This window comes from Scardinius erythrophthalmus, assembly GCF_964197995.2.
Source record: "Scardinius erythrophthalmus genome assembly, chromosome: 13".
Taxonomy (NCBI): domain Eukaryota; kingdom Metazoa; phylum Chordata; class Actinopteri; order Cypriniformes; family Leuciscidae; genus Scardinius; species Scardinius erythrophthalmus.
This window is the reverse complement of record NC_138233.1, coordinates 21,184,532-21,207,976: the sequence shown is the minus strand read 5'-3', so window position 1 is coordinate 21,207,976 and position 23,445 is coordinate 21,184,532. Positions and strand designations below refer to the sequence as shown.

The 23,445-nt window shown below is 37.0% G+C and overlaps 1 protein-coding gene across 5 annotated transcripts in view; it reads left to right on the top strand.

Annotated features, from left to right (window-relative positions):
• Positions 1 to 39: 39 nt before the first annotated feature.
• mtus1a (microtubule associated tumor suppressor 1a) overlaps positions 40 to 23,445 on the top strand; it is a 33,008-nt gene continuing 9,602 nt past the window's right edge. For 2 of the 5 annotated variants that reach the window (XM_081381922.1, XM_081381921.1), the window contains exons 1-7: positions 40 to 113; positions 7,923 to 9,592; positions 10,578 to 10,797; positions 11,252 to 11,413; positions 13,558 to 13,668; positions 14,018 to 14,119; positions 20,893 to 21,113. In XM_081381922.1, coding sequence (XP_081238048.1) covers positions 8,033 to 9,592; positions 10,578 to 10,797; positions 11,252 to 11,413; positions 13,558 to 13,668; positions 14,018 to 14,119; positions 20,893 to 21,113 — 2,376 coding nt within the window. In that variant the 5' untranslated portion in view covers positions 40 to 113; positions 7,923 to 8,032. Of the gene's footprint in view, positions 114 to 7,922; positions 9,593 to 10,577; positions 10,798 to 11,251; positions 11,414 to 13,557; positions 13,669 to 14,017; positions 14,120 to 16,506; positions 16,762 to 16,958; positions 17,034 to 20,892; positions 21,114 to 23,445 lie in introns of those variants that run through there. The other 3 variants (XM_081381924.1, XM_081381923.1, XM_081381925.1) reach the window with 2 other exon arrangements.

The following is a 23,445-nucleotide window of genomic DNA, read 5'->3' as shown; positions in this document are numbered from 1 at the left end:
GTGACGTCATTTAAGGTGAGCTCACCTGAACTCTCACTTGTCCTTTGCAAGCGCTGCTGTTAACGGTAGACATATATCTGAAATCGAGTTTAATCCCACTCGCGACGTGCGGGGTAAGTAGGCTACGCAATGCCACCAAAAGAAGTTGAGCAGTCTGAAAGTCTGTAAACCTTTCTACTAACACCCTCTTGTACCAAACATTTAATCGTGATTTAGTAGCGCGAGACATGTTTCTGCAGTTACTCGTGTCGCGTGAGTTGTCTTCCATGGTTTTTGTTTATGTTTTTATTACGCCTACTGAATGTCCATTTAGTCTGTATTGTCTGTACATTTATCCAGAGTGATCTTCTGCTTTTATAGCTTTACAACTTTGTTTACTCCACGTGTTATTTATAGCCCGAGCTGCCAGAGATCCCAAACAGGCCTCTGATATTTCTCTGTCAGGTGCACAAGACAATTTAAAGGCAGCGATCAGGAAATAGATTGTGTCTCAGAGGGAGGTATGAGGGAGAAACATGAGCTGGGCAGGAATAAGTTAGTAGATTTTAAGGCATCCAATAAGCTTGACCAGATATGGTGTTCAGAAACTGGGGAAACATAGCTAAAGCTTTGCTTAAAAATATATTGTATCCCAAGTAGAATGGTGCATCTGGAAAAGAACTGATTTTTTATATGACTGTTTAGCAACCTTTCAATAAATGTGTGAGAATCAGCAGGTGTTTATGGGTAAACATGGTTGTTACACAACTTTTTGTTGTTTGAAGGTTGATTTTTGTGAGGAGGGTAAAAAGGGAATGTTGATGGGGCATACATGCATCTAAGATTTCTTTATTTTGTAAAGTCTCATGCTCACCATGTCTACATTTACAAAATGCTTTTTAAACAGCAGTATTGTAAAATATTACAGTTAAAATAACTGTTATTTTAATATAATATTATTTTCAAATATAAATTATTCCTGGGATGTCAAAACTGAATTTTCAACTCCAGTATCCGGTGTCACGCGATCCTGAAATCATTCTAATATGCTGATTCGGTTCTGAAGAAACATTTTCCTATTATTATCATCAATGTTGAAATCAGTTGTGCAAGTCTTGAAAAGACTTGAACTCTATGGCCTATAGTGTCCAACACATTAGTGTCTTTTGTTAACCAAGATTATGGATTTCTACTGTGGTTTAAAGGCCTTTTAAAGACGGATTAGTCAGAAATAGTACTGTTCCCAATGACAGGATATAATACCCCTCATGCCTTCTGTTACATAACTTAAGGAAGTCGAGGTATTGCCAAGTATTTGTCAATACAAAGAAAGTGTTGCTTTTTATAGTAAATGTGCCTCATTGTCATGCATCGAAGAAGGATTGCTTTTATAAACGTATGACATTTCACTTTTTTGTAGTTGTTTGTTTTATAATTAATATTTTATATATAGTTTTCACTCTAAAAAATGCTGGATTGTTTCAACTTATGTTTGGGTCAAATATGGACAAACCCAACTGTTGGTTCAAATGAACCTACCTAAATTCTAGCTTAATTTAAACCAACAGATAGGTTTGTCTATTTGTGCGAGTGTAAAAAGTGTATTTAAAAATGGTGCACCCAATTTGTTTTTCATTATCTATTTTCCCTAATGTCACTGCAAACATGTGATTCTTTGTTCCATGGAACACAAAAAGTGAATTTTGAATTCTTTTAAAGGCTTCAGAGATTTTTCTACTCGAAAAAGAGTAAAGCAAAAGTTATAACAATATTTATAAGCTGATTATTTTTGAGTTGACCCAAGCAGGTTTTGAAACAACCCAGCATTTAAGTTAAAGGTTTTCTTCAGCAGAAAATAACTGTGTAGTTGACATCCAGTTTTGCACTATTTTTCCTCATTTATCCCTCTGATGCCTAAATCCCTTCAAAAATGCTATTGGCTGCTTAGCAACAGCGATTATACTGCTTTTGACCTGACATGCCCAGGCCACTCCCCTTATGTAGCACTTGTCTGGGATAGGGTAACCAGCCACTGTCCCTTGTAAAGTTAGCCTTGAGGCTTTGCAGTGTGTTCAGTCATGGCCTAGGCTGGAACTTGAACAGCGTTTTACGAGTAGAGGCGTGTTTTAGTATGCAGGGACAGCCCTAAAGTGTGCTGACAGCAGCCTGGACTGTGCCACATTCCTATGAGACGGACCATTGCTGCGAGCCAGGAGTGCTGCTGAAGGAGGGACTGCTGGGGCTCATGGGTATTTTAGAGCTGGCAGTCTTTATATGCGTGCGTTTAGTGTGGTGTAGTGTTTACCACAGCACTAATAGGATTGATCCTGAGATATGGAGCTGTGAGTGCTGCAGGGGCCTGAATGAGATGTGCTGAACTGACATGTTTTGCCTGGTAGGACTCTGGTTTTATGCTTTTTTTTTAAAAGAAAAATCTATTCATAAAATATTATAAATTACTCTCTATATAAAATAAGACAGCAAGTGCAAAAGTGCTATTAGAAAGCCATGGTTGTTGTTTTTTACGGTTACAAGCTCTGGCCATTTGATTTTAGAGAGATGACTTTATGAAATTAATTTGTTTTATATAATACACATGAAATAAATTTAAAGTAAATTTAGTTTTTTTGCTATCCCTCTGCATGTTTTCATTTTGCTTTTGTTTTATTTAACATTAACTGACATGCTGTTAAATTGAATTTTTGTTTGTTATGCCATATGCTATGTTGTTATCTTATGCCTTAAACTGAATTAGTGCCAGAGTTTTGACATTTTTCTAGTTTGGGTTCTTGAGAATTAGGCTGCTATAACCCTCAAGAATGAATGGTTCATTGTATTTCACTGTTGCTTTTTATGAGAGTTCAAGATATCAGTTTTATGTTCCTTTAAAGATGAAATAAGACGCATCCATCAATAATTCTCCCGGCGGTAGTGAAGTATTAACAGAGGGGCTCTTGTTCCTTTAATGCCCAGCCCTTGCATGAGCAGTCGGACTGTAAATGACTAAGCACACTGTTAGTTCCCTAGGTAACCTTTCACTCAGTCAGCGAGCCGAGGTAGGAATTCTTGCACTGCCTTTTTAATCGGAATATTTGGGAGAGAAAAATAGTTTTTATCATAATGCTTTTATGTGAGAAAATGATGGGAAATGGATGGTTTTGGTACCTATGTTCAATTGATTACCTTCAAAATTCTATGCATTTTTAATGTTCAAGCTGCTAAATAAGGATTTGCTTAAACCTGTGAGAGTGTAATATTACTGCATGACTATGATAAAACAGATAAGACACTAAACATTGAAGACAACATTGCTTACTGTCAGATGCTTAAATGTCAAAGTTTGCGTTATTAGTATTTTGCAACAGCAGATGAATATCTATTATTGATAGAGTTGACATTTATAAATGCAAATTCAAAGTGGTAATGTTGTGTGATCACATTCATCTTGTGAGCAGACTCTGATTCTGTCATTTGTGATACTGCTTTTTTGTGTATAGTTTAATCAGTATATCAGAGTTATCTTTATAGTTAGTGGCATGTTCACATGTTGTGATTGTATGGGTTTTGTTATTTCAAAAGAAGCTTGACAGAGAGCTTGTCTCTGCATCTGCATAACTGGCCTCTCTCCTCATTGTACCAGACAGAAGTGCATTAGAGCATGCAAGGCCTTTCCCTCAGCAGAGGCAAAGTATGCCATGACTCTTCCACCCCTGTGGAGTAGTGCAGTGATGTTAATGTGGGGAGACAGAGCCCAAAAAATAAGTAGTCTGGTCTTCAGAAATATTTGGGTCATTGTGTATTTTCAGCAGATTGCAAATTATGTTTATTAAATCTTGAAGAAACTGTATTGGTCATCAGATTTCATAAAATTAAGTGGAACATTTTGGAAGTATTAGTGTTTGTGTTAAGTCACAGCAATCCTTCTGTGTTTGAAAAAGGCATGTGAAGGTGAGCCGTTTTGTCACTGTCACAGGTGTTTTCACTAGCACTCAGGACTGGGGGGTCAGTAAGAATTATTTTTTTTTTTTTTTTGGTACAAAGTAATACTTTTATTCAGCAAGGATACATTAATTTTACCACAATTCTTATGTTATAGTATTTAAATAGTTTGTAAATGTATAATGTTTCAAAAAAGTTCTATTTCAAAATGAATGCTTTTACTCATGTGAAGTCATGGAACACTTAAGACTGGAATAATGACTTATGAAATGTAATCTTTGCCATCACAGGAATAAATTGTATTTAAAATAGAGGTGGGCATAGATTAATTTTTTTAATCTAGATTAATCTAGATTAATTTTGAAATTAATCTAGATTAAAATGGCTCATTTGAATTCTGCCGAAGGCATTCATAATATGTGTGCTACCCAAATAATGACTATAAAAGTAAGTCTTTGAGAACGGGTTTCTCAAGCCAGGTGGAGCATTAGACCAGGGACTCATCTCCTGTTTCCAAAATGCATCACAAACTGCTTGAGAAAGCTGTTCTACTCACTGTAAAAGGTTACTACTGTACTGTTACCGTCCGTAGGCAACATTAGGTAGACCTATGTTATTATCAACTAGGCCTACTATAGGCTATCAATTAGGGATGGGCGATATGGCCTAAAATCTATATTGTGATATACATTGCAGCCTCTTGCGACAACGAATTATGTTGTATACCTACAGTTTTGCACAATATATGTTCTCAAAACTACATACACCCTTTAAAAAAAATACATTTAGCAGTTGTTTAGCAGGGTCTGTGTAACCTGTTCTGAAATGGTTTTATTATAATATACTGTATGTAGTTTTGAGAACATATATTGTGCATACCTGTAAGTATACAACATAATTTTGCAGATAAATAAAATTGAAGTACACTAGCTGCAGAGACTTAAGTACGCATTTTCCGCACTATAAGGCGCACTTAAAAGCCTTTAATTTTTTCAAAAAACGAAAGTGCGCCTTATAGTGCGGACCGCCTTATATATATGGACCTGGCGCCTTATGTTAATGTCTGTAAAACAACCGCTGACTTAAAACCTTGTTTATACTGTCGGCTGGCACCGGAGCGCGAGCCTCCGCTGACTGCGCGCGCAACTCCCCAAACAGACGAGGCATTTATACTTGACGCAACTGTTTTGTTTTAGACTGAACACCAGACCATACAACTGATTTAGACGCGCAAACTGGGTGCCGGTGTGATGATGAGATGTACTAATATCCGTCTGCTCGGGCAGATTCGGCTCAAGTCGTGCATCTTCTGATGCGGAGGCGCGCGCGCTGTTAAGCCGAATCTGCCCGAGCAGACGGATATTAGTTTTTTTTTATTACCTTCGCGCTCATGCGGACGCGTCGAGTACAAGGTTTTACAGCTCAGCCACTTGTTTTTTTATATATTTTTTTGCAAGTGGAAGATCTTGGTTTACATTTCGACTTTGGATGTGATCTTAGGCTTGAAAAGGTTGGTGACCACTGCATAACGCAAACCCAGTCAAACGACTGCAGTATCTTCTATTCTATGCGCCTTATAATCCGGTGCGCCCTATATGAAAACAGTTCTAAAATAGGCCATTCATTGAAGGTGCGCTTTATAATCCGGTGCGCCTAATAGTGCGGAAAATACGGTAGGTCTAATGTTTATTATAGCTTGGAGTTTATGAAACCCCAAATTTAAAATTAGAATATTGTCTAACTGATGTCTTTTCAGTTAAAAAGAAACACAACAACGATTCTTAAAATCGGGCGTAGACAGAGATTATGTGTTAACGTTACACCACTAAGATATATTGGAATGGGAATAATACGCGCTGCTATTCAGTGATATAATGTTTCGTTTTGAATTTGAGGTGGTAGAACGGATTAGTCGTGTGTACTTACCAAACCGTTACCCCACACACTCTGTCTATAGTTTGCTGCTGTTTGTCGGACGGCTTAAATCTGAACCAAGTCCAAATAATGGATGTTGCAAAAGATGTGATCTTTTTCACCAGCTTATACTTTCAGCCGTGTTTACTTAAGATGACGACGAATATGCGTTGCAGCCGGGTTTACCTCGCGGCCGCGGGTAGATTGCGTCATCATAGCTTGTGTAGTTGAGTCATCTCCCAACCCAACTTGGGGAATAGATTAACGGCGATATTTTTTTTATCGCGCGATAAGAGTCTCGCGTTAACGCAGCGCGTTAACGCCGATAACGGCCCACCACTAATTTAAAATATTAAAATTTTCATTAGAAAACAGTTATTTTAAGTTGTAATAATACTCACTACTGTTTTTACTGTATTTCTTCTCAAATAAATGTAGTCTTGGTGAGCATAAGTGACTTTTTTTTTTTTACAAAAAAAACTAAAATCTTTGTGGTTGTGTAGGGGAGACCGGGGATGGTTGTAACAGTTTTGACCTTTCTGTCTATATCTTGTAGTACTTTGAAGTCAGTGTGTTCAAAATGTGATCCAAACTAGTTACAAGTGTCTGCTATTAAATGACATAGCTATTATCTTTGCAACACAAACAGAAAATGCATGGTTTAGTTTCAAACACGAGGAGTGAAATGTTACAATTCACCCCATAGTCTGGGTTAGTTGTAACATACCCTGGGGTGAGATGTAACATTATGATATCCACCGGGGTGATATGTAACATAATGAAATAAGGATTTTGACAAAAAAATTATTTTGAAAGGTTTTTATTCAACACTGACTTTTCAATATAACTGATGTGTGTGTGTCACTGATCGATATAACTGATGTGTGTGTGTCACTCTTAGTCTCAGTGTGTTTGTCACTCTCAGTCATAGTAATTGACCATTATAAATTGATAAAATTATAATAAATAATAAATAAAATAATAATAATAAATTTAATAATAAAATTGTAAATTTTAAATAATAATAATTAATAAAATTGAACACTTGAACAGTGTGTGTGTGTGTGTGTGTGTGTGTGTGTGTGTGTGCGCATGTGTGTGTGACTCTGTTGTTACTCTGTCATAGTAATTGACCATAATAAATTGAACTTGAACACTTGAACATTCTATTTGTGTAAGCATAGTTGTTACTGTCAGTCTATAGTATTGGCCATAATAAAATTTAATGTTTCATTGTTGTTACAACTAACCCAGAGTCTTGTTGTTACAACTAACCCAGAGTCATGTAGCCATGAACTAGCTCAACTTACAGCTAACAGGCAAAACATTAGCACTAACAACTTGCATGGAAAATATCTACACAGACACACAATAAACATAATAAAAGTTTGATGAGTTTAACTACAAAGCAAAAATTCCCATAACAAAAACAAAAAAAGTAAAAAAAGTAACTTTCTTATCTCAAAATTGTTTTTTCCACTCTAACATGTGCTGTGTCTGCCACAGGGCTCTACTTTATCACATGTGGAATAAGAACTAAACTGAGCGTGTGCGAAGTGAATCAGGTGATTTGTAACTAGTTCCTGATTGGACAGATTGGAATTGTTACAACTGACCCGTGTTACAACCATCCCCGGTCTCCCCTACACTAAATTTTTTTTAAAGATGTTTTATAAAACACTTCATAATTTGTTTTTCAGCTCCACATTAAGATCGACTAGAAGTTGATAACCGATGAGTAAGCTCTTGCATTTTTAATGGCGTTTCTCTAGAAGTCATAAAGAATTAAACAGGGGATCAATTTTCTCATTACTCTTATAGTAATTGGTCAGTAGATTATGTAACATCTGTACAAAGTAGACTGCATAACTTATTGCAACCAACAACACAACAGGTTGCCCAAATTGTAATTGGCAGCGTATGTGTTTGTTCAGTGAATTATTATATCTACAATAGCTAATAGCTAGCCCTCTTTTTTTAGCTACAGCACATTGAGTCACCTCTGTTATTTATAACCTCTCACATCAATCTAGACAATAGATGCATTGTTTGGAATTTCTGTACATTTGTTAACTATTTTTTTCTTTCAGGAACATTCACACAATGTGCTTCAATCAATAACCCTCTGCTGAAGTTCAGGAGACAAGTAATACAATTATCATAAAACAAGTGTTTCAGACAGTTCGGATGTGAAATTGCCATGGAGACTACGCATAGATCCATTAATCTTACTTTCTCCAGTGAGGACAAAAATGGAAATAACATCGCCTGCCCCAGTGAGCATTCCCCTGATTCCATGAGGAGCTCTAGCAGTTTGAGTTGTAGCAGTTCAGAGAGTCCTCCTGATGTCGAAATGGAGGACCGTATCACTTGCCCTGCAACAGTTCAGACTTCTTCCTCAAAGGTAGTGAAATCAAGCTCAACTGCTGTGGACTTTGCCAAATCAAAAATTGACAACTGGAATGAGAATATGGCTCTCTTAATAGTGAACCCCAAAAACACTGATTGCAATGAAAGAGGCAGTGACAGGAGCTCGGAAACCTCCCCTGACAGCGGAGAGCGAGAGCTATCTGAAGTGGACTCCTGCGAGCCATCGCGGCATGGATCAACTGAGAACTGCTGCTCCGTGAGCTCTGGTGAGATGGTGATGAGAAGTAACAGCTTTGTCTTGCATGAGACCGACCAGCCTCTTAGCATCTCGCTGATCGAGGAGTCCAGAACCTCCTTGGATATATCTTCAGACCTTGGCGTGGTATCAGGCATGCTACCTGATTTGTGCGAGGGCCTAGCCGAGGTGCCACAAGGAGAGCCCAAGAATCGGGGCTTGGAGTGTACCTACATCCAACCAAACAATCAGACCTTTCTCATAGATGAAAGGTCATTGAGCATTGAGAAACTTGAATGTGTCACACCTGTTCATTATCATAAATCTAATAAAGATGTGCAAAAGATGGCATGCAACACCAGTGGATCCAATCCCTCAACTCCAGTGGAGGGGAAAACGGTGCTTCTTACAGCTTTTGAGGATCTCGACATCAGTGGCAATGCTCAAACCTCAACTCCAGTGCAGTCTGTGAGTAACAAGACGTTTTGCCTCTCATCTCTATCTCAGTCACCTCTGAATAAAGATGAAGGGGATTCAGTGAGTCCAGTGGTTCAAGTTATAAGTCCGCAGCAAGACACTCTCTCTCAAAAGACCAAAACATCCTTGATGTCAGCGAGTAAAAGCAACAAGATAGAAATAAAACGGTTTCCTAAGCCTAACTTCAGTAATATAAAGTCTAAAATTATGTCACGTGCAACCAACCCCTTCAAGACACCAAAGACTTCATCAAGCTCCATAGCTCAAACTAATGAAAACCAGACTATGGACCAATCTAAGTCATCTCCAACCCAATCCACTTCTTCTGCAGTAACCAGCACTTCTGCCACACCAGCTCAAAGTGTAAAGAGCTCCAGTGCAGCTAAAAGAAATCGCTCCTCCACTTGCCAAGAAAATGGTCCAGCCTCAAAACTTCGACCTCGCAGATGGTCTGAAAGTGCTACCTTTTCTAAAACGAGTAAAGATGGGTCACAAGAGAAGAATCCACAGGTCAGAGGCGCCTTGAACCTCACCACACCACAAAAAAACACTAAAGGAGGTTCTCAAAATCAGGGTGGAAAGACCAAACCTGCAAACACACACGAGTCCACTGGAGAAGACGTGCAGGGGAATGAGTCTCTGAATGTTCGAGGGAAGAGTCAGAGAGTCAGTTTGTTGGTGAGTATGTTATGGCCAATAACCGATAATTGGCTGATATTAAAATGACATGAAGTAAAATGATTAAATCAATCCAAAATCAGTCTTTTCAATTGCTACAAGGGGATTTAGATAACACACCATCATAATGTATAGCATAAGATTTACTAAAGGTTACTTTATATTGAATTATTAGTGTAATCATTAGATGATGGAAAAGGTAATCTGAATGTAAAAATAAGCAAATGAGTATGGGGAAATGAATATGCAATTATAGGGATAGTTTATCCCAAAATGTAATTTGTCATTTGATAATTGTTGTTTATTTACCCCAGAAGACTTTCGTTCATCTTTGAAACACAAATTAAGTTATTTTTCACGAAACTTGATAGATTTCTGTCCCTCCATTGAAAGTCCGTTCAACCAAAAAAATTTGAGGCTTTACTATGTTCAGAAAAAGACAAAAGTGTCAAAGTTTTGCTTTAAGAGGGACAGAAATCTGACATGAGGGTGAGTATTTTTATTTTCCCTATTTATTATTCCTTTAAATATATATGTATAAAAAAAATAATGTTTACCCTAAAATGTAAACAAATCATTTCACAAATCATTCAAAGCTATACTTTCTATGTTAGGATTATGACTGCCATCTCAAACAAAGCACAAATCAAGTAACGAAAATCAAACAAAGAAAGTATTTACGCAGTGTGATTGCAGTTTTAATTACTGCTGGGAGAGGGCAGCAAGCTGAGTCTAGAAAATGCGTTCCATGTGAACATCACATCATGTTTACAGAGCTGGAGAAGGGAATGAAAAAAAGAAATTGGCAGTGACTTCAGAATTCCCATGGGGACTTCATTACAATAGCTGCTCGTGTCTCTGGTCCGTGTGAGTTTCAATCCCATTCTTCAGCTCTGTTATGGCCAACGCTGCCGTGAGCGTGGGGAGCACAGGCTTGGGGCGGCATTTGTGGGAGCAAGTTGCTGATAGGGAACTTCTCTTGCAGGCAGTGTCTGCCAGGCCTGCAGCGGCATCATCATGTGAGTGGAGCAGAGGCAGGCTTGGCCCCCAGCCATCCCCAGCCCGGACAGGAGGCGCTCATGTTCCAGCTGCAAACCTTCGACTGCCACTTTCAGCCTCTAAGCTCAAGCCTGGCACAGCAGGAAAAGATGGCAGCAGTACCACTGACATGCCTTCACCCAGAAGCAGACTGAGCACATCTGATGGTAAGGGCATAGTCCACTTTTTGGTTAGTTTGGCTGGATTGTCTTACTAATGGTTTAATGATCAAAGTGTATTTCTTATCTTATATGCACTGTAGAGCCGTTAGAAACACTAGTGATGCCAGATTATAGTAGAATTAAATGCATAATGTACGTTTCCTCATCTGTGAAAAACAATAGTTTCAAGGAGCACTTGCTGTTTTTTTTATTTTTTTTTATTGTATTTTTATTTATTTGTACAATACCGTTCCAGGTCATATAATAGACTTCTTTCAAAAACATTTAATTAATCTTATGTTCATCAAGGCTTCATTTATTTGATCAAATAATATGCAATAAAAACAGTAATATTGAGAAATAATTACTTAAAAATAACTTTTATATAATTGTACTATTATATACTATTGTTTTTTTTTTTTGTAAAATTGATTCATTGTTTGTCGCTTTCCCATTGCAGTTAAGCTCAAAATCCATTTAACTGAAGGTGCAAGTGCGCTTCCAGGATCCCAGTCCAGACCTGTGTTCACAACTTCAACATCAGCCTCCAAATTGCCAGTGAAGCCCAAAATACTGCCCAAGAGTTTCAGCACTCCTCAGACAAGTGGACATTCAAAGCAAGGTGAGCTTTCTGTCCGTCTCCATACTGCTTTTCCATTGCGTTTCATTGTGTAGAACGTAAACCTAGATTGCCAGCCTTGTGGAAGGTTTACAAAAATAATTATGGATGAAAGTGGCTGTTTCAGACAAGATCAACCTCATGCTATCCAGCTTGACCCACATTCCCTTCTAGGTCAGTGGTGCTTTAAAACCAAAGCCTGGAAATGAAATCCCTTCTAAAGGATTCAATCTACTTTGCTTAGATGTTTGAAAAATCTCGGCTTTTTGAATGTGCTTTCAGCTTAAATATAAAGTTGTTTAAGTATTAAGTAGATTCAGTGACCTGAAATCAGTTTGATCAGGAGAATCAAACATGAAAATATAGGCTGCTTTTTCAGTCTAGACTGATGCTCTTCTACCTTTTGTATAGTCTGCTGCTCTCATTGGTTTATGAACATGTTGTTTGTATGGATCGTGCCACTCAGTCCCAGATATCTGCAGGGCAGGGTTTGTTCTGCCTCAGTTCACTTGGAGGGGTATGAGAAAGCAATGCGCATGAAAATAACGAGGATCTACGAATGCAAACGGATATTTTCTCTTCATTATGTTTAACTCTCTATGGAAGGTCATGTCTGCACATGGAGGCACCTTGACTGAAATCCCAGTGCAGGTTTTTTCTAATTCAACCTTGAATCAGCAGCCAAGCTCTTGTGCTCAGTGTGATCTGACTCTCTTGACATGCCTCCTTATTGGATCTTATCGCATTTGTATTATTCCTTTGATGTCTACCTTTCATGGAAAACCTAAGACACGGTTATGGCGAAGTAAGTAGAGAAATGTTTTTTTGTTTTTTTGCTTTGTGAAATCCAGATGTGGAGTTCAAATTCAAATTTGTTTGAGATAAGGACAATAACAAAGATACCTTGTTATTTGATCAGATCGCAGCGTTTCTATATTGCTAATGTGGTAACAGAAGTCTTTTAGTATTATAGCTGCTGACTGTGGCATTTGGTAAAGATTCAAAAATCCAATCAAACCAAACCACAGCAGTGGCGGCCTATCAGAGAAGGTGCGATATCAGTGAGAGATCATCTTTTTATAGGAGTATGGTTGCTATCAAAAAGCAGAGGTGGACAAAGTACACAATTTCCTTACTCGAGTGAAAGTACAGATACTACTGGTCAAATATTACTCCATTACAAGTACAGAAGTACTTGTTTTTAAAAGTACTTGAGTATCAAAAGTAAAAAGTAAATGTCATTGCCTTGTTTTCTTATTGTTGCATTGTTACAGTACCTTATGCCTCTGAAGCAACTTCGTGAATACACTGACCAGCTTGTAGTATCTACGGAATTAAAGAGTTCTAGGTTACAAAACCTATAGAAATTAAACTGACAAAAAAAGACAGCCATAATCATCTTCATTTTTTATTTATTTAACACCCCTACCAACCCCTTAAAAGTACACATCTTTGTATCCATTCATGTACATTTGACTGTAGTGGTCTGTAAATACAGACTGATTAGAAAAACAACCCAGCTACACAACCACATCTGTATAACTGCCCAATAGCAATAGTGCTTTAACTTACAGCAAAACAGAAATACTTATTTGTCATGAAAACAAAACTTTCAAACCGTTAGTTGCGACAACGATACTGTCTCTCACAGATCACTAGTAGATTAACCGTAGGCTACTAATCGCCGAACTTCACCACACGTGACCCTACAAGAGTGATTACTGATAGGCTGTCTGCCACCCGCAAAAAAACAATCATGTTTTAGAGGCGAAAAAATAATGCCCTGACTAACATAACTACTTTCTACTCAAGGACCTTGACAGAAATGCAGTGGAGTAAAAAGTAAGATATTTGTCTTTCAAATGTAGTGAAGTTAAAGTAACAAGTTTCCAGAAAAAAATAATACTCAAGTAAAGTACAGATACTCTGTACTTAAGTACAGTACTCAAGTAAATGTGCTGTCCACCTCTGTAGATATGATGATAAAAGCTGCTTACCTTTTATTGCTTTGATCAATATTGATTCCCAGACAAGCCTCCACAGGAAATTCCATTGCAGACCCACAAATTAATTAATCTACTAAAAGTTTGTGGAAGATTTATATTAGTAATGTATTTATTTATTATTATTTATTTATTTATTTTCAGACCATGCAGAATCCTCTATGGGAACTTTTAGTAAACCTCCATCTAGCAGGACCACGCTGTTAAGAAGCAAGCTGCAGTGCCCACCTAACCGGAGTGTATCGTCAGGTATAGGTAATTACATTCAATAACATTCTGTGCGTTAAATTCACCTCAGATGAAGGGCTAGTACACAGACAGGCTAGGGCATGTCTTAGTCAATTCTCCCCAAATCAAAAGAAAGATATAAGAATTAACAAATGCTAAGAGACTGAAGCCTTTTTAGTTCCATTCAGATTTTTTTACATTGTGATATAAACACAAGTCAGATTTTGAAATATTATTTAGCTTTTTTTACATTTCAACTATTTAATCTATTTGGGTCTGTTTAGACTTAAGAAAATGTCTATAGTTATGTCTGTTTAGAGTCTGATTTACGCTAAATCTAAAGTAATCGGTCTTATTTTCTTTACTGTGGGAACAGGATGCAAAAACACATCCTCATCAAGTTCAGTGAGGTCTTTAAGCAGTCCTCTGAAAACCCCTACCAAAGCCCGACCCATGAGACCTGCTGCTACTCCTACAGGTAAGACACAATTTATAAGGAACTTGGAAGTGAAGTGTACAATTATTTAATTATTTGATTAATTATTTTAATAAATTATTTTGATTATTTAATAGTTTATTTAACAGACTGCCCCAGAATTAGCTCTAGAGCTCAATTTCATTTGCAGTCCATGCAGGAAGAAAAGAACACAGGATCTGACATAAGTCATTAATCAATAAGCAACAATTAAATTAAGACATACATTTTTAACCCTTAAATGCATGAATGTTTCACCAATCATTATTCTTTATCGACCATGGTCTATATCTAACACGGATGGATCTCTACTTGTTGTGATAATATAAAACTCTCCTCAAATTAGAGTAACTATTACAGAAGAATAAAATAAAGCATATTTTGTTACCTTTTGGAGCTTGGAAGGGTTCAGTTTGTGCAGATGTTTTGTTTCATCATCACTGTCCTCGTCAGAGCTCATTTCTCAGTACATTCAGCATCTGGCTCATTTTCGCAGTTTCAAACATATTCTCAAAACTATAATTTTCAACATCCTCAAAATCAATATTTTTATGAGTTTTGCTGATGATACTTCCTATTCTTTTGTTTTCTGCCTGCAGTATCTATAGCCCCTTTCACACAGCGCGTTGATCCCGGGAAATTGCCATAAATTTGCTAGAGTGCCTTCTGTGTGAACGCAAACGCGTCCGGGGACGTATATATAATTATTATTATTATTATTATATGCTGTATATAATAAATTGATTGAGGAATACTAAGAAGATTGATGTCTAACTTTAAAAAAAAATAATGAGGAGGAGGGTAGTGAATGACATCTTGGGTCACTAAAGACCAGAGGTATGAGTTTAAGTGTTAATTTATAAACTTTAATTTAGGTTTCAGATATATTCCTTCTCTAATTAAAATAATTACTGTTCATATACTGTATATTGTCTGTGATGTGTGAGTGGAATGTCAGTTGGTTTTCTCTGTGAAACACCCTCTCAGCAATGCACAAATATTTGTCCCTCTGTCTTGTCTCGGTCAGCCTTTCTCAACCTGGCACATGTAATGTGTGCTTTCTTACTCTCCTTAAGTACTGTAATTAAGAATGGACATTGCATTCCTTTCAGGGATTAAGTCTTGAGTGTATGCATGAAACTAAGTGATTTCAGAAAGTACCTTTTTTGGCAAGCCAACTTCCTCAAAGTCAGTGAGACTGGACCCTGCCATTACATTAATCTATGAGGATCTGTTTAGTTCCAAAGGAAGTTTACAATAAATTGTTATCCTACACATGTGGACAGAATCACTTTGAATTAATTTAGAAATACACTATATTGAAAATTGATTCATGCAACACATTAGTCATGTTTTTTTTTTTTACTTTAAATAAATGTTTAAACTGCATCCAACTTCTTTATGTAGGCATGTAATACAATCCAGTATTATATTTTTTTTGTTCTTATCTAGAAAAAAAAGTTATTTTAATTCCTTTCCTTTCCCTGAAATGATGCTGCTAATTTAATTTGTAATATTTATTCAATTAGAGAAGAATGCAAAATAGAACCATTTTCACTTGTTGTTCTCAGACTTTTGCACCCCTCTGTATGTTCTAGAATTTGTGATATGGCATATTCAAGTGAAAGCCTGATATTACTTGAACAGATTATATGTCTCCAGCCTCTAGTATTTGGACTATAGCCTGAGCTGTGCAGACATGCATTGTCTGCTGCCGTCAGCTCCTCATAAACATAATTGCATTTCAAACATAATTTTATGTCTTCTGTGGGTTGCACACTGCTTTTTTCGATTCTTGCTGGCATCAAAGGCTTGTGTTAGACAGTTTCTGTGGTTGCTTGGCACTGCTCTGTTTGTGACCACAAAGAAATCTGTTCCCTTGCCTTGTTAGGGCTCTTATTATGGAGGTTTAAATGGAATTTACACCTCGGGACAAATCAAAATAAAATGTATTTATTTTTTATTCATTTTATTTTAAACTAACCCTTCTTCAAAAAAAAAAACTTTTCGTTTTTTTTTAAGTACTTTTCTGGATTACGTGCTTTTCTTGTCAAACATCTTGCTTGAATGCTGTTATTTTCTCTCCCGCCATTTTTTTTTTAACCCTCCCCCATGTGTGAATGAGAACGCCAGCGAGAGCTAGCCCACCCACCCACTCCTGCTCTGCTGTTTACTCCTCCCTTCCCTCTCTCCTTCCTTCCGTTCACCCAGTATCCTGCACCTCCTTCGCACCCAGCGGAGAGCGAGAGATGCTGAGCGTCAGTGGATGAGAGCTCAAAACAGTGGATTAATGCTTTCTGTTCTGCCTCGTTTGTCTCAGGGGCTCCTACCCCTCTTTAATCCAGGCTGCTAAAGTGTGACGGGGAGACAGATCTTTTCATCCCCCCTCCCTTCATCACATTCTTTGCCGTTTGTTTGGCAGATATATATATTTTTTTTGCTTTAGCATCATGTGTGCACATTGATTTTTCTTGTAAAGAGTTCTTCTCTTTGCGCGTTTTTTTTTTGTTTGTTTTTTTCCGGCAAGATGTTTTTCTCTCCCAAATTCTCTCTGTCCAACATCCACGTGAGGCTGACTGCGAAGGGATTGCTCAGGAATCTCCAGCTGCTGTCAGGATGCAAGAGCACTGTGGTGTTTCAGGCAGGTCTGTTCCTCAGAGAACATTCTGTTGATGTGGCTTTTCCTTCATTCTGCACAGTGATTCTGTGTAGCTCTCAAGGTGCCGTCTTGGCTCATGTGGTGTTGATTCTATCTTTAGACGGTGCCTCTCTGCCAAAGAGTATTATATATTTGTACATGGCCAGTAGGCATCTTCTTGCTAACCACATATAGATCCTGGGATTGTTTTTGCAAATAACATGTTTATTTGTGCCACAATTTTGGTTTTGGTGATCACCTACCAAGTCATTAGATTCAGTAAGTTAATTTTTACCTTATTCATCCTTTCAAGCGAGTTGGTTCACAATTCTAGAAACCTAATTTCCCTGTTTGAAATGCTCAAAGGTTATTTTGGGCTGCAGACTGTAGGTTGAATGTAAACTTGTAAACATTTTGACAAGCTAAATTCCCACCGAAGAGATGCAGTACAGATGTCTGTGGCAGAAACTCTCCTTTTTATTGTGACTGGCCTAATAAGGACTATTACAAATAAGGAAACTTCTATTTATTCCATGTACGTAACATCAGAGAGGACTATATTTAATCTCAATAAATATTTGGGTAAGGTTTCACCTGTTGAAATATCTCTCCAAAAATAAGTGCGTATTATCAGTTTGCAGTTGCACTAATTTAATGATAAACTGATTGATGTTCAAATTTGTTTTGCATGTTTTACCTTTGATAGGACACATGTTATATAGGAGACTTTCCACATTAGTGATTTTTCATATTGCGTAGAAATAATTATTGTACAGTTAGCTGAACGCATAACATACTTGATTATTGCAATTTTACGTATTTACCGGTACTTCATGATCATATTATCCACGTTTCAATTTAGGCATTAGTTTATGTATTATGTTGCCAAGCACTATTTTATATTCTTAATTCTTAAAAACCTTTTATTGCAGATATTATCTATGGTATTGAAATATTGTAGTTGTGTAAACTGACTCCCATTAAACTGTGATTATTTACCTAAGTAGATCATACATCTTTACTAAGTCTTTAAAGGAGTCCAAGAGACTTATGTGTCTTACTATGTGTACTACTGAATGAAGATCAAGTGTTTGTCACATTTTTACCATTGTTAGTTTTAATAGTAGGCAAATATATTACATTTTGGGTCTAAAATCCATGAGCTGTATCACTGTGTATGTGGGATTCAAGGGTGTTCCCTTGATAACCCAAAGCAAAGCACCTTAATAATTGAGACTAATTAACTCCACTGTAATTACAATTTGGATAATCAAGTTTGGCTTAACCGTGTTGCAGGAAAAAAAAGAGGCTTGATCACATAATCTGATATTGGATTTATATCCAAAAATGTAATACCTGCTCTGTTGTGAGATGAGTAACTGAGGCCTTCTCAACAAAAGCAACATTGTTAAAAGGTTTTTTTCCACACTTCCCCTTTTGCTATTGGCTGGCCATACAAGTAGCCCCGCCCTCAAACTATTCATTGGACCAATGTTGCTATGTTGGGCTGGTCCTGATTCCCAAATAAGCAGATCAGTTGATAACACAACCGTTAACACATTTTAAAGGAACCTACAAATTTGCTTAATATAGTTGGCTGATTAGGGAAAATATTTGAAAAATAATAAAAGCTTACACATTTTATCTTTAAATAGGCTTTTGTGTTGCTTTATGTGTGTGGTCCTGGTAAACACTACATTATGACGACAGAATGTCTTCACAAAAATATCCCTAAAATCCATGTCCTTGTGGGGACATTTTTTGGTTCCTATGAGGAAAACAGCTAATAAATCATACTAAGTGATGTTTTTTTTGAAAATGTAAAAGTGCAGAAAGTTTTCTCTGATGGGTTATGGGATAGAATATACAGTTTGCACAGTATTAAGATCATTACGTCTATGGAATGTCCCCATAAAACATGAAAATCCATCGTCTGTCTGTCTAACCACAGAGGCCTCTGGTGACTGCTGTTGGAAGTACAACAATAAGAGACTAAAGTGAGAACTTGATTCCGTTCCATTCTGAAATTGAGTCCGTTCTCCATACCTCTGACCTTTACAGGACTTGGTATCTTTAATCTAGTTACATTCTCTGTCAGTGTAGATTGGCTAGCATGAAATTGGTGCAACTTTTAAGGAACTGGTTGAGTGTTTCAAAGTATATAAGGTTGCAGGGTGGATTGATTTGATACATTGATGTGTGTTTTTTTTTTGTGTTTTTTTAAGCTGCATAACTTGGTTTGTTCAATTTAGATTTAACATTCAGTGTTTGCGCTTTCATACACCTGCAGTTTGTTCTTAACACGAGTTGAGCAGCAGAGGGAGCCACACAAATGTTTACCCAGCAATGACACCTTATGGTTTGAATTATACTGCATTTCTAAAGTGTTGGCTAACATATGTGCCACACCAAGCTGATGACCTAAATTTTCGCCTTTTAAAAATGCTTTGCTAAATTATAAGAGAATATCATGTGTACAAATTAGGAGCACTATAATCCCATTCGTAAGACAAAAGCAGATCTTTATTCTGACTTCTACGTAGGCTATTGATTCCCCATTTATGTTTTTCCCATTTTTTTTTTTTTTACTTCGTTTAATATGTGCCACATAAAAGTATCTGAAAAAGACTGTCTGGATTAAATTTTATTAGCTAGTACAGCTTTTTAATCAGGACTGTGATGTTTTCAGTTCCTCCAATCCATGTGATAAGCTCAACAGCTCTGTTTATTTTATGGGTGGGTACAGTGAACTAACAGACCTGGAGCAGTTTGAGACTTTGTCTTGAAGGTGTAACAGGATGCTAGATAGGAAGAACATTCATATATACTGTATGCATTCTGAATCTATAGTCAAAGATCTGATCATCAGTAAATTTCAGCATTCTAGACAATGTCTGTTGGAAGTCGTTTATTGACATTTGGATCAAGTTCCTGAGGTGGTTGGCTTGCAAATTGGTCAATGTTCCCAACCTTATTTCTCAGTTGTTTCTCAAAGGACCCATCTGGTCTGTTTCCTAATAGTGTTAAACAATGCACATTTTGTGACTTGTAATGCTGTCTTGAAAAAGGACTATTGTGCATCCCAGCTTGCATTAATTTAGTAGCTGGTAAGTTGCACAATTAAAAATGTATGTGTGTAAGGCTGGTCTTTTACAGTGATAAAATGTTTTTTATGCAATTGGTGATTCCATTGCTTTGCCGAATCAATATGTTTTGTGTGTGTGTAGGTAAAAGAAAATAATGATTCACTGCTCACTGCTATATATATATATATATATATATATATATATATATATATATATTATAATTTTTTTTTTTTTTCACTGAAAGTGTTTCAAAGTGTATTTTCTCCATCATTTTTACCCCTTGTAAAAAACAGTAGTTAAACAGTTCAGGCAGCATGTTTTATAAATTTGATTTATAATGTTCAATTGTTTTATATAATTGATCATATATACATATGTACATGTTTAAAGAATATAGACATAACTTTGCATATGTAAACTGAACTTGGAGCTGTGAATCAGTTGACACTAGACTGACATTAGAGGAGAAAGGCCTCCTAAAGTTTGTGGGCCCACCCCTGCCCTATTAAAGCTGGTATTTCAGAAATGTCCAAGGCTGCTCACACTGAGCTGTTATGTAATTACTCAGCTAGGACAAACTGGATTAACAACATGAAGACTTTAGGTGTTGGCATAGGAAAAGTTTTGTATAAAAACTGCATGGACCTCACAAGGGTTTTACGGCCTTATACATATAGTGCCAAGTTGGCAACTAACTTTAGGTACCCTTCCTCTAGTAGTGAGGCCGCTTTGTTTGAGGGATTTGTGCCCTGACTATGTCCTGGTGTTATATTTATGAGATGATGTAAATGAAAACCACAGTGGCATAGCCCTGCTAAAATAAGAGGCCTCTGATGGGAAGATATTATTTGGTGATGGAGTGAGCTGTTATCTCATTCAGGGTTGCATTTGGTGGCTAGCTGGTCTTATCTGCTGTGTGGATCATCTCTGGGATTTAAATGAACGGACAACGTCTGTGATCGTTGGGTCTAAGGTCTATGAACCTTGAGGAGCACCTTGACGGAAAATAATGCTGAATGTTGTCACAGCACTAAATGCATGTTCTCTTACAGTTGACAAGAGCAAGTCAAGGACAAGTTCCCGCAACCAGCAGCCCCCGACAAATGGACAACCGGATCTGGTACCTCCAGAGAGTAAGTCCAGAAATGTGGAGTACTACAAGGCTTTGTGTGAGAAGAAGAACCAGACCATCCAACAGCTGGAGAACACGCTCCGATCCAACAACCGCAGGTTCGAGGCATTTGCTGTGGTCATAAAGCATCTATATGCTGGGGTGAGTATTATGATATTATATTGCTTATGTTGATGAATCATTCTGCTATACAGCAGACATGAATAATACATGAAGATGGTGTCTTCAGGCAGTTGTGGTTATCAGTTGTCAAGTTAAGGTCAGATTTCTTGGGTTAGGGATAGTATAGATATCTAGATATCAGGTTGTGATCTGACAGCCCAGCACTGATTGTATTGGTTTGTATAGTCCTGTTGCATGTGTTTGGGGTAGTATTGTGCTCCTTAGTGCTCTTTGTTTGTTTTGGTGATGTTCTTTTTAACGGTTTACCTCTTTGACACCACCTTCTAATGAACTGGCTTACTTGCCTCATGTTCACATTTTTAAATATAAATAATATTAATAATAATAATAATAATAATGATTTACATATATAACATCACATTTATTTACATTGTGTATATATATCTCTTACAGTTCACTTTCCACCCTCATAGACTTATCTGACTGTACTGACTCTGGACCGATTAGAGCTTATTAATTTTAGAATTGTCCTTGATATAATGGCAATATGAAGGCTGGTTGGATATACATGTTTAAAGTGAACAGTGAGAAAAAGATATCAGTCACAGTTGTCTGCTGCACAAAAGAATGGAAGAAGTGCAGTTTGTTTGAGCTGAAGCTGACAGGTTATACTCTGGAGTGCATGTTGGCTGATCCTGCAGAATCTGGACCAAGACCAACTTTAACTAAAAGGCACTACCATAATTAAGCTGCGGCACTTTTACAATCAGTCCATAAAAAGGGTGTATATTTTTAAAACAGTAAAAAAAAAAAAAAAAAAATCCTGCATGTCTTTGAACTATAGATCCTGGACAAGAAATTATATTAATTTACTCTAAGGTCCTTGGTTCACATTTTTACAGTCCAAGGTTGTTGTTTTTTTGCCACTGAAAACATGTTGTCCCATCTAGGAATCTGTTAAGCTTTATAATTGGCGTCTGGTCTTCAGCATGTCTGTGTGAGAATGTACCAGCTGCTGTCTTGATATGGTCAGAAGCATGCTGGGATGCCTAGGGAGCTGCTTCATATCTTTTGTTTGCAATGAGCTGTCAGCACACTGTGTACATTGCCATAATTTCACTACAAGAGGCCACACATGCTTTCCCTGAAGCAGTATCATTCATTGATTTAGTTTATAATGATAAATTAATGTGTTTTTAATCATTTCCCAGTGAAGTTATCGGTGTGATGACATCATTAGATAAATGGCTTTGGATACAGCAGTGACTCTATTAGCATTGCTTTACAGCACTTTTTAATATTTTGACATTTTGACTAACTTTTTATTTTCAATACAAAAATAATAGTGTTGTTGTAATTGTTTTACTGCATACATGTATTATAATAACAGCAATAATAATACTGATAAAAGTAACTTTTTTTAACATGATAATTTAGTTTCACTTTTACTATTATTATTATTATTATTATTATTAATAACATTATTAGGATTAGGTTAGGGATTTTTTATTATTGTCTTAAACAAGAATCTGTTATTTTCTACTGCATACAGAAAAAAAGAGCTGTTTTTTTATTTAAATATTATTATTATTAATAATAATAATTTATTGTAGTTTTCTGTAGCATATATACTTTTTTTGGCTTGCAATAACTATAAACTACTGTTTGGTAGGTTTGGATCTTAGTCATGGTCTACTCCATCTCCATATTTAAATTGACACCAAATGTTATTCTGACATCCTTGTTTTCATTAGTGTCAAATTTAAAGTGACATCCATGACTGAAGTGTATTGTGCAGTTTTTAACATTTAATAAGAGTAAATATGAATGTGAAATTATAACCTATACCAATTTCAGTCAGCAAATTTTGCAAGGGTGCTGAAAGGAAAGCAAGAAAAAGACAGCACTTCTCCTCTATCCTCATGCCCTGTGGGAAGGTCACTGCACACTTTTCCTGTAACATGCACCATTTCATTACGTGCCACTCAGTCAACCAGCTGTCAGACATGTCATTTTTTTCTACTTGCTGTGGGTGTCCCGAAGTACAGCATTCATGTAGCTTTCTCCCAAGCACAATACAGCCGCCTCCCTCCGTTGCCCTTCTTTTAGATGTATTACGGTATCCTTTCACCACTGAGAAAGCAAGTGGTTGGAGGAGGTGATAGCCAATGAGCTTATTCCACTAGTCTCTCCGATGTAGAGCGAGACGGCAGAGAGAGGAGGTAGAGGTGGCAGAGGTTCATGCATCTGGGCTGCTGTATTCCTGCATTCTGGACTGAAGTCACAGAGACGGGACTATGGGCTGCTCCGGCAGCAAAGTGTGCCTTAACTCTCCCTGCGCTGGACACAG